Genomic DNA, 12,700 nt, shown 5'->3' on the forward strand with positions numbered 1-12,700 from the left:
AATCGGTTGAATATATAAAGAGAAGTTGTCCAACAGATAAAGCGAAATAGCGATATATTAATGAAACAAGTGTTAAAAATTATAACTGTCAATTACAATCGTAAATGATTCACAAATACTGTCATATGATTGTCTAGGATTGAACTGCTACACTGATACACTGAAACAGAAAGAAAGTTCTTAGATTGTGAGAACCTCAGGAAAAATCCAGAAATTTAAAAAGCCACAATTGTTGACAAGCAATAATGAAATGATATAATGCAGGGATATTTATAACCAGGAGACATACATTTGAAATACGGAAGATGCCAATTTATAGCCGTTTCATTCCACTTCTTTGGAAGAAACCGATCAATGGCAGGTAACAAGGTGGCCCTGCTCAGCATTAATAAAATTTGAAAATTAACTTAAAATCAAAGTTCTGTAATCTTACAAATAAAGTATAAGGTAGCAAAACCATACGAGAATGCGATAATGCCGAGCACAAAAAAGTAACAAGTGAGTATAGCATTGACCAAGTCTTTTGATAGAAACTTGAACAATAAGAAAAGTGAAAAGAGCACAACACTTCCAATCAAAGGAAAACGCATGGCATGCTCCTTTGACATAGTCTCCTGTACAAAAAATATATCAAATATTAAGTCAAAATACCATCTAATGGCATGCTCCACTTTATTCTAATTGCTCAAAATTTATTAACCAAGAGAAAAGACTAGAAAACTTCATAGCATGAAAGCAAATGGTGTCAGTTAGATTCCAAATTTACAACACAAAAAAATTATTTATGATTTTACAGTATTTATTTCATGTCACATGAGATTTACTTGGCAATGTCTCAGCAAGTCATACAGTGAATCAAATTGCATGAAGCAAATATTCAAAAAAGATGGTAAAATTGTGTAAAAAATCAAAAAATCACTGATTAACATCAAATTGTCCATTCTATTATGGAAGTAATTGGTAAATACTTGCTTGTTATTAATGGAGACCGAAAGGTCAATTTATACAAAAGAATAGAAATATTCTATTCGAAAATATAAAGCTAAAAAAGTGAAAGCTAACTAAACCGAACTAAATATTTACAATAGATAACCACTAACTAATAATAGACGACTTATCTATTATTGTAATACCCTCCCTTAATGGTTAATCTATCTAAAACACCAAGCTGTGCTCTAAAATTGACAAACTTATTAGGACCAAGAGGCTTGGTGAGAATGTCTGTGGTAGAAAAAATACTTCAAATCTATAGTCCCATCTTCAACCAACTATCCTATGTAATGACAGTGAACATCCACATGCTTGGTTCATTCATGGAAGATTGGATTTCGTGCTAACTTGATAATGCCTTCGTTATCAACAAACAGAGTAGTCAGTCCTGCTGGTGACATCTACATATCTCCAAGCATCCGACAAAGCCAAACAACTTCACATCCTGCCTTAACAGTCCCTCTGTATTCAACCTCTGTAGAGGAGAGAGAAACTGCCTACGGCTTCTTTTACCGGTCCATGTGACTGCACCAAATCCCAAATTGAACACATATTCAGAGGTTTACTTTTTATCATCAACAAAGCCTACCCAATCTGAATCTGTGAACCCATTAAGTTTAGGATTAGAACTTTGAGAGTACAGAAGTCCATAATCTGAAGTGCCCTTCGCATAACGAAGCACACGCTTTGCTGCCATCCAATGATCAGCCTTAGAAGCTGTCATAAAGCGTGACATATAGCTGATTGTGAAGCTGATATCAGGCCTAGAAGCAGAGAGGTAGATGAGGTTGCCTACTAGTTGCCTGTATGTGGTATCATCAACGGAAGGAGTATCAGACTTTGTTGATAACTTGAGAGCTTTCTCCATAAGTGTAGATGCAGGTTTGCAATCTTGCATACAAAATTTATCTAACAAGGCCCTAGCATATTTGGACTCAGAGATGAATATACCAGAAGACTGTTGCCAAACTTCAACACCTAGGCAATAATGCATGAGCCCAAGGTCAATCATATCAAAAGACTGGCATAAATTCTGTTTGATTCACTGAATCAAAGATGTCGAACTGCCAAAGATGATCAGATTATTCACATAAATAACCAAAAGGATGATGTCACTGTCAATAGTCTCGATGTACAGATTTGAGTCTAAAGAACTCCTCTTGAAGCCTTAATCACTAAGGTACTTATCAATTTTTATGTACCATGCCCAAGGGGCTTGCTTCAAGCCATAGAGAGCTTTTACTAATCTAAGAACTTAATGGTCTTTACCAGCAACCTTGAAACTAGGAGGCTGCGTCATGTAGACCTCTTCATGGAGATCACTATTTAGGAAAGCACTCTTGATGTCCATCTGATGGACCTTCCAACCAAACTGTGTTGGCATCGCTAGGACTAATCTAATGGTGCTCATCTTTGCACTAGGAGCAAAGATCTCCTCATGATCAGTGCCCTGATGTTAAGAAAAGCCCTTCGCCACTAAATGAGCTTTGTACTTATCCAAAGTATCATCCGATTTGCATTTGATTTTGTAGACCCATTTGCAGCCAATGGGTTTCTTCCCTGGTGGAAGATCAGAAAGGACCCAGCGATTGTTCTTCAGCAAGCTCTAGTGTTCAGATGTCATGGCCCGTTTCCACTCTGGAATTCCTTTAGCCTCAAAATATGTTTGAGGTTCAAACACACTGTGAATGTTGGCCATGAGAGCAAAGTTAACAAGATTTGCAGTTTTCCTCTTTTTTTCGAGCAGTTCTCCCATCAATGAGCTCATCATCACAAAGATTAGCAAGTGTCTTAGCCCACCACTTAGGCCGGATAAGAGAATGACCAACATTAGTACGAGGAGATGCTTGATCAACAGGATCCTTATCAGAAGAATCTAGATCAAACTCAAGTGAAGCCTCTACAAAGCGAGGTTATCCTGCAGAAGAAGCCGGAGGTGTCTGTACATGTATCACTGGTATAATTGGAGCTACTGGAGCCCTCCCATCAAGTGGACCTAATGGAAGCCAAACTCCCAAATCATGAGCCTACATAGGCTGGTCTGTTGAATCGGGAACAAGAGAAACAAGCATGAAAGGTCCTCACTGCTCATCAAAGACTACATCATGACTGTAGATGAGACAAGATGTCTCAACATCGATCAAGCAATAGGCTTTGTAAAGACTGCTATATCCAGCAAGCATGAGTTTCTGACTCTTGGTGTCCAACTTGGTGCGTGAAGTATCAGGGATCCAAGCAAAAGCAAGGGAGCCAAAAACCTTTAGGTGACTGATTCTGGGCTTGCGACCTAACTAGGCCTCTTATGGAGTTTTACTTTTGATCGCCACTATGGATGATCGGTTCAATAGATAAACTGCAGTGTTACTTGCTTCGGAACATGCTTCTGCCCAAAACTGCTTCGGAACATTATGTGTTCGAGCATGGATCGAGTCATCTCAATGATTGTCCTGCTCCAACGTTCAACTACACAGTTCTGTGTGGCGTGTGGGGTGTGGTTAATTGGCGTTTGATGCCATGTGTATCCAAGAAGCTGGAGAAAACATTAGAACAAAATTCCACCCCATTGTCTGATCTAAGAGTAATAAAAGATTTCCTAGACTCTTTTTCAACTAAAGGTTTAAACTTCTAAAATACAGGAAATGCATCTGATTTCTCTTTAAGGAAATACACCCACATTTTTCTACTGAAATCGTCAACAAACAATAGAAAATAGCTGAACCCAAGAACAGAAGTGGCCATAGGGCCGCAGATATCGGCATGTACAAGCTGAAGTACCTGAGAAGCTCGCCATGAGTCGCCACTGGTAAAAGGTGTGCGATGTTGCTTCCTAGCCTAGCATGCATCACAAACTCCAAGCTGTTGAGACTGAATCTCTAGCAATCCAAGAACAAGCTCATCCCAAGCAAGCTGTGAGAGATAATGCACATTTAAGTGCCCATATTGTTGATGCCAAAGTGTGCTAACAGAAGACTGCTGAGCAACCATAGCTAAGTCCTGAGAATCACCATAATCAGTAACTCTGAAAAGACCATGATCCTCAAGACCCATTGCAATAGTAGACTTAGTCACCCAATCAATGATGGTGCACTGATGTGAACTGAGGGTGACTGCCAAGTGTAGAGAATGTCGCAGCAACTGACTAACTGAGAGTAGATTTAGTTCCATCCCTAGAACATAGTACACATCAAGGAATATGAGATTCCTCCCAACACACTGAATCTTAATATTGCCTTTACCGACAACTGTGTACTCTTCTCCGCCACCAAAAATAACAGAGTCTGAATAAGGCTGGTAGTCAGTAAACTAGTCTTTGCAGTGAGTAAAATGACAAGAGGCACCTGAATCAATGTACCAAGCACACGACTTCACATGGTAGGTCTTTTAGCCATGAAGGTGTAAAAGGTAGATTCCACCTGCTCAATGTGCTTTGCACTATTCACTTTGGGCTGCGAACCTAATTGCTTAGACTGTGCAGCTATGCGTTTTCAACATTCAACCCTCATGTGTCCAAACTTGTGGCAATAGTTGGCATTGAATGTTCTTCTTTTGGGAACCATTTGATGCTGGAGTAGAAGACTTCTGCTGAGATGGCTACTAAAAGTTGCCTTTATCCTTCTGCAAGGATTTTGCAGCAAAGGCTTGCTCATTGGAAGTGGAACTGGCGCTGCTACCAAACTGTTGTTTCCACCGATCTTGCTGAAGCAACAGGATCAGTGAACTTCAAATCAACACCAAAAGATGTGATGTTGAGAGTCGATAAAATGCTCATAAGATTTTGGTAAACTCCAAAGAGTGATAACCACAATATTCTCTTCCTCCATCTTGCGACTGATGGCAAGTAACTAATCACGAATTTCCTGAATCCGATTCAGGTGTGCCTAGAGCGAGGTGCACTCATCCATGACAATAGAAAACAAAGTATTTTTCAGAAAGAAGGCTCTGCTTTTGTCAAAAATCTCATGAAGACCTTTGAGATGTGTCCAGATCTCGGCAACTGTCTTGTCGGATGGAATCTGAGAAAGCTGATCATTAGCCACAAAAAATTTGAGAAGCATCACTGCCTCTCAATTATTCAGATCCCATGTATCTTGATCAAGACCTGAAGAAATCGGACGCTTCGTAACACGCATAACAAGTTGATCGATGTTCCGATATTCCAAAATTGCAATGATCCGCTGCTTCCAGGTGTCATAATTTCAACCAGTAAATTGGGAGTTATGTTGGAGCAGAATGTTTGTCAAAGATGCCATGGCACGTTTTTCAATGAAAATTGTGAAAATCTATGAAAGCACGTTCTTTGAGGCAAAAAAATGGAAGACCCAAAAAAATCTCAATGACCCAGAAGAGAGCTTGAAAAACCCAAAAGCAATATGTTGTCGTTTTCTCGATTTGCTGGCTTGAAAATTGAGGCACCCAAAAAAAATGGACGACAACCTAGTTGAGCTCTCGAAAAACCTACCAAGAATCTGAAATCAAAATATTTTTTCGAGCTCAAAAATTAGGGTTTCAAAAAAAAATAGTCAAAAAAAGGACGCTTGCAAGCAAAAAGATGCCCAATTTGTTCCAAAATAGGGGCATTTTTGTAGGGACAACACAAACTAAAATACCCAAGAAAAAATAACACCAAAGAAATCACTGATTTGCAGATTGCAATTTTCAAAAAAAAAAAATGCCCAAGAAAATAGGCCTTTTTTTCAAATGAATTCACAGATTTTTGTCTCTGAAAGCCTAGCCGTGACTAGGTATTATGAAGCACGTAAAAGACTTCAAAAAGAATTTTGGAAAAAAAAAAAATTGGAAACAGATAATTTCGAAAGAAATTATAAAAAAAACGAAAAAATTTGAAGTCTAGGCTCTGATACCGTATTATGGAAGTAATTGGTAAATACTTGCTTGTTATTAACAAAGACCGAAAGGTCAATTTATACAAAAGAATAAAGCAATGTTTCCTTAGGAAACTATAAAAAGAATAGAAATATTCTATTCTAATAGATAAAGCTAAAAAAGCGAAATCTAACTAGATATTTACAATAGATAACCATTAACTAATAATAGACGACTTAGCTATTATTGTAATACATTCAAGGTGTGAAACCTGCTTCATAGTGCTCAAACCAAAATGCAAGCATCAGTCTGTGCTTCTTACATGTACAACATAAAGATCTATGCAGTAGTACTGCAACAGAAGCAATAATGGCATTATCGCTTGCTAACTTTTTTATCTTTTCACAATATGTGATAAAATGCAGAGTTCCAAAGAATCAAAAATAAAATAAAGAATTAGGCGAGTCCCATTAGAACAAAGCAGAATGGATAGTCCTCAGTCATTTAATCTAAGCCAAAGTAGATCATTAAGTTCATGCACCACATACCAACGGTTTTCTAAAATTCCTCGATCAAGAAGAAAAATCGCTGTAGAAAAAGGAAAGGAATAGACACAAAGAAACCCTCGAAGATTTTTTTAAAGACAAAGAAAACTCTGCACTTACCATAGGCGGTGCAGCCTTGACTGAACGATGGCAACCAACATATACAGTAAGACATGCTGTCAAGACAACATTCAAATTTGGATTCACCTTTACAACCAAAGGTGCTAATGATAAACCTGCAAATCGCAGCATTAAAACTGATTTAGAAGATTGCCATTGAGAAATTTGTTAGATCAGATAAGCGGAGCAGATTCAGGGTGATATTTTTGTTTAATTTCACATAGGTTGTCAATGGTATCCAATCACAAGCAAGCAATAAACTAAACTACAAATATAAGGAACTGATAAAAATGAATATTACAAAAATATTTTTGCATATCAAACAACCTGCAGTCGTAATCTGGTTTAATGAGTACAAAACACTCCTAATTTTTTGTTGTTTACAAAAATTGCTTTCACATTTCACAACTTAACAGTTGATATTTATAAGGTGGTTTGCAACTGCCTACACAATGATATCCATAAGAAAATTAAAACTTTTGTTTTGTTGTTAGTTCTCCATTCATGTAAATCTGCTATATTTAGATCCATCATTAAAATTATTTTGATTTGTGGTTAGTAGGCAAGTTTGCATTGAGATGCCAAGGCAAATACAGCATGCAGTTGAGCAGCTATGACCACCACAGATAACATTGCAATCCTAGTCATCATGTCCTTTAACAAAATTATGTCTGCGAACAATAATAAAGCACATTTCATGAGTTCAATACAAAGTACGTAATTCTCTGCTTGAAACTATAAAATTTAGCAATGACAGAGGACTCCCTAGTTACCATTACTGTTGTATTTAAATTGTGACACTGTAATAGTTGGAAAACATATTATTGAAGTCAATGAAAATAAGTTAGTATGGCAATTGAAGAAAAGACTCAAGAGTACAAGAAAGTTAAACAGTGATCCTATGAAATGTAAAAGAACGACTAATAAAATGATACTTAAGGCAATGGATCAAAGAAATTGTGCTAAAACAGAAAAAGTCATATGGTTCTCACGATGCAGATCCAAGTTTAAATCCCCTTAGTGATATCTAAAGGTGGATTTGCAAGTTGTGACAGGTGGAAATTTCATCATCCACCTCACCAAGGTTTGCAGTCTTGTTCTTGATAAACTAACTAATCCTCTACAATTTTTTGATACTTTTCCTCAAAATTTCAAATAGTTTTCCAAATAAATGATCAAATTACACAAGTTGCACAAAAATCAGTGCGTGACAGAGATAGTAGATCTCATAGTGATTTTTGGCAAGAGTTATTTCACTTGGGTCTAGACTCTATGGAGATATAGCATGATTCATAAAGTTGGCACAATAATATATGTATATCTAAGCTTGCATAGCCATATTAAGCAAGTGTTGCTTCACTTCATAGTAATAGGATCTAGACTCTATGGACATTACAGCATAATTCATAGTGTTGATACAATAACGCTTGAGCATCCAAGTTTGCAATTGCTTGAGGGCAAGATTCTACAAAGGGTAGATTGTCATGTCCCCTTATTAGGATTAGATCCATAGAAAAGACGTCTAGCCTAAACCCTTTTCCCCTAAGCTGAAGGATACAGCAAGAAAAATAAAAATAATGATATTTTCACTAGATTCGATCACTTTATATTTAAAAGAGCAACATAAAATATTACTTTTAATCCTATGTAATATTTTTACAGTGTTTTCTACATTATTCAAAATGTAATTGAAAAAGCAGCTTTTAGATGTAATTTGAAAGTGCACAAAAGGAAAATGCAAACCAAATACTAATACAATAAAATCTATGTTGCTGGTTCGGATGCCAGTTCAAGATTTGACTTTGGAATTCGATCAAATTTATTTGGGTTTGAATTCATTTTGGGTTCATCGGTACAAAAACATGTTTTTTTAAATATGTGTGTGTGTGTGTGTGTATGTATATGTATATATATGTAACAGAAAATAAGTTCATACACCACTATGCCAATAGCAAAGTGACATAACAAAGTACACCACCATATATATTAATGTTTTAGTCCAAATGACAAGTGTTTACCTTATGGACCACTTTAGTGGTCTATTTTGGGGGTTAGAGGGTTGGATTGACTCAAATAGACCATAGAAACTTTTAAAAAGTTTAAAAAAAAATCCATTTTTTGGCCAAATTCAGCCTGGGTCCTCTGCAGATTTGCAAATTCTGCCATAAAAATAGCAAAATTCGTGCCTGGTTAATCTGACAGAATGTGTACAGACTTTCAAGGTCTGCAGCAGACTTTTGCAAGAATATGATAAGGACCAGACTTTTGCAATAACTAGAACAGACTTTGGGTTTGCCAGGGAAGACTTTGGTAAGAGGTTCCAAAGTGAGGTGCCTATAAAATTGAAGCTCACATCAAATCATCACTTGTCATTTTATACTTTTAAATACTTTCCAAACACTGAGCTTTGTGTTCATCTTTTCATCGAAGGACAAAAAAAATTAAACATTTCAAAGATCTTTAAGACAACAATTTTCTTAATTCCCAAAGTTGCATTTGAAGTTGAAGACCTTTTTGTCCGTAAGAGGTGATTCCACACAAAGGTCACATTTGTGCCCAAAGAAATAATGTCATTTTCACCTTGCCACTGTCACTACAGTGAATTATTGAGGATATTAACTTGCAAGCAATTGAACTGAATTATACTTTCAAAATATCATTGCTATTGCTAATTTTCAAGATTTCTCAACATATGTAGCTGGTGTTCATCATTAATATTTATTGCTTGAGCATTATTTGCTGCTGTCGTTACAATAGTCAGACTTCATTCAGAGTTTGTGGCTGTCACACTACAACCATACACCTCCACCACACCTCCTAGCGCAACCAAGCATTAATGCCAAATCGTACATGTCACTGTTTAGAATTCAGAAAATAATCAATGGTTTGGAACAGAGCAACCATTATAACCATCCAATAATAGCCTTCAAATATTTCAAAAGTTTAGATGCATTGGGATTTATTTCAGCTTATACCCAAAAGATTATCTGCAATTGTGGCCCATCGAGCATAGAAAGCCACAGGAAAAGAAACATAAGAATTTTGTTTTGAATCCACATACACAGAATTGTTCTCATTCTCTTTATCGAATAAAAGGGGTTTCCATTTTAGCAAAATCTACTTGGAGCACGTGTGTGGTCTTGTCCCTTTGCCCTGATGTCAAAATATGTCAAACTTTTTCACATTCCCTTATCCTACAAGTATATATTTACCACTCTTCTGGTTCGCAAGTACTAACATATTAGTCAAACAGCATTCGACTCTCGCAAACTTCTTTGACTGTATTTTTTTTTTATTATATTTTTCTTGGTTTGGTGGACCACTTTTTCTTGACCAGGAGGGATCAATCCAAGTCTTGAGATTCTCGGTCCACAAGTGCCAATGAGTATCTCCCTCCAATTCGCAGCTATACCAAAGCCCAGGATATGACAGGCTTATTTGACACTACCATGTAACATGGATTAGGTGTGTCGTTCTATTAGCTTCACTTTGTTACTCGGTAAATCTTCATAACACATGCATTACAGTTTTGTCATAACATGCAAAATAGATTGGAGTCTCACACAGTTCCCCAAGGAACAGATCCATACTATAGTCTTTTAGTCAAGGAATTATATTAAACCCATTGTTTAAAAACCCTAACTCATAACCCCCCAACTTCTGGGGAAAGCCAGTCTTCCCTTCCCCAAAAAAAAAAATGACAACGGTAATTCAGTAATAAGCTTTAATTAAAATAATAAATCTAAATTGGTGTAATCACACAATGGTCAACCAATGTGAGAAAAAGAAATAAATACTAACCCTTGCAAAAAAAAAATCCATGACAGTATTTCAAATTGGATCAAGAAGAGATCCAAGTTGCATCAACAAGCAGAAGATCCAAAGAAACAATAATATTCTTCAAAGATGATCAATCAATTATTACAATTCAAACAATCAATAATTCAACAGCCTCACAGATTCCCTGTTAAAAGCATACAAATGATAATGAAAAGTCACCCAACATAAGATTCGCTACCTTTTCAGCAATGTTCATGGCTCTGCGAGACCGAAATTATAGTATCTTATTCCCACTCTTCAACAAATTGCAAAGATGTAATAAAATTATAAAACTACATGGGCATAATCACAATCACCAAGATAAATAGAAATAAATATAAACTCTAGCTAAAGAACATCCACGACAGTATTTCAAATTCAATCAAGAAGAGACCCAAGTTGCATCAACTAGAAGAAGATGCCAAGAAACCGTAACAATCTTCAATGATGATCTATCAATAATTATGACCCAAACAACTAATAAATATAACAGTCTCGCAAATTTCCTGTCAAAAGCATGCAAATGAGATGTCACCCAACACAAAATAGACATATCCTATATCTGTAGCAGAGACATCCACACCTGCTAAAGCACAATTTGCTATCTTTTCGGCAATCTTCATGGTTCTGTGAGAATGAAATTTTAATCCCTTATTCCCACGTTTCAACAAATAGCAAAAACATGAAAATTTATCAATTTTGATATGGAAATCAATCCAATAAAATCAACATTTAGGAATTAGTCCATGGTTTGGATGAGAGCTACACCTGTAAACTTCCAATAGTAGTCTTCAAACAATTAAATTTTTTAAAGTTTAAATGCATTGGGGATTCTTTCAAATTATACCCAAACAAATTATTTGCAACTGTGATCCATCAAGAAAAGTAAGCCACGGGAAAAAGAAAAAGAAAATATTTTACACAGAATTATTATCATTCTCCTTATCCAGTCTGAGGAATTTTTGTTTTACCAACATTTGCTCGTAACGTGTTCCTGGTCTTGTGCTTTCAGACAGAATAAAAAAGGTGTCAATCCATTATCCTGAGCGCATGGAAACTTGTTCTTATTCCATTATCCTACAAATTTATATCAAGTCTCTGGTACTTTACAACATTAGCATATCAGTCAAAGATCATTTGACTTTTGCAGACTTCTCAAACGTCCTTTTTAGGTATTTTGCTTGGTTTGGTAAACCATTTTTACTTAGCTGGGAAGGATCAAAACCACCTCTCGAGATTCTCAGCCCACAAATACCAATGACGATCTTCCTCCAGTTTGCAGATATACCACAGCCCAGAATATGAGAGGGTTCTTTGGCACCACCATGTAACAAGGATAAAGTATGTCGTTCTATTTGTTTTTGTTTGTTGCATAGCCAATCTTCACAACAAATGCATTACATCTCTATCCATATTTTTGTCATAAAATGCAAAATAGACTAGAGTCTTACGAATTTCCACAAGGACACGATCCATACTACCGTGTGTTAGTCAATGAATTATATTGATCTTGTCGTTTGGAAACCCTAACTCATAATTCTCCAACTTCTGGGGAAAACCAGTCTTCACTCACCAAAAAGAACGCACAAAGAAAATTCAGGAATAAGCTAAATAATAAGACTAAATGCGCGTAACCACACAACCACCACGAGAAATAGAAATGAATATAAACCCTTGCAAAAAGAAACATCCACGACGGCATTTAAAATTGGATCGAGAAAAGATCGAAATTGCATCCATTAACAAAGGATTCAAATAAACAAAAAATGCATAAAGAATGATCCATCAATCTTTACGACCCAAAAAGCTTATAAAATTAAGCGTCTCGCGAATTTCCTGTTCATTGCATACAAATGAGAAGTCGCCCATCACAAAATGGGCATAGCCGAGATCTGCAGCGGAGATGTACAAACCTGCTAGTGCAAGATTCGCTAGTTTTTCGGTGATCTTCATGGCTCTGCGAAAATAAAATTGTAATTCTCCTGTTCCCCACTTCTCAGCAAATTGCCCAAGACGTTAATTTCTGTCGTGTTTGATATGGAAACATCCAACCGATAAGATCAACGTTTCGAAATTTATTTAGTAAAGACGAGGCTTCGCAGATTAGCCTCGGGAAGTCCCTTTTTTTCTGAATTGGTAAAATTTTGATTATTATTATTATTATTATTATACCAGGTCAATAGACGGAAAATTAATTTGATATTTCACTAGTAAAAGGACCTAGGCCTAACACATGAGGGTGTTTGATAGTATTAAGTAGGAGATATTTTCTATAGTAAGTCAAATTGTGATATTCCTATTACAATTCAACTGTGTAGTATTTAGATGGGTGACTTTTCGGGAAGTCTTGGCACTTCATCTATGTGAGCATCACATAGATCTAATGCTCACGTAGATCTAAT

General features: G+C 36.3%; 1 protein-coding gene across 3 annotated transcripts in view; it reads right to left on the bottom strand.

Annotated features, from left to right (window-relative positions):
• The window catches only part of LOC149542746 (signal peptide peptidase), a 32,762-nt gene extending 20,411 nt beyond the window's left edge, over positions 1–12,351 (bottom strand). For all 3 annotated transcript variants that reach the window (XM_089797635.1, XM_089797637.1, XM_089797636.1), the window contains exons 1-4: positions 12,212–12,351; positions 6,480–6,595; positions 463–614; positions 290–375 (exon numbers count right to left, since the gene is read on the bottom strand). In XM_089797635.1, coding sequence (XP_089653761.1) covers positions 290–375; positions 463–614; positions 6,480–6,595; positions 12,212–12,251 — 394 coding nt within the window. In that variant the 5' untranslated portion in view covers positions 12,252–12,351. The remainder of the gene's footprint in view (positions 1–289; positions 376–462; positions 615–6,479; positions 6,596–12,211) is intronic.
• Positions 12,352–12,700: the final 349 nt, after the last annotated feature.

The sequence above is a fragment of the Cupressus sempervirens genome, chromosome 8 (genome assembly GCF_028749045.1).
Source record: "Cupressus sempervirens isolate cs-2001-9-10 chromosome 8, ASM2874904v1, whole genome shotgun sequence".
NCBI lineage: Eukaryota > Viridiplantae > Streptophyta > Pinopsida > Cupressales > Cupressaceae > Cupressus > Cupressus sempervirens.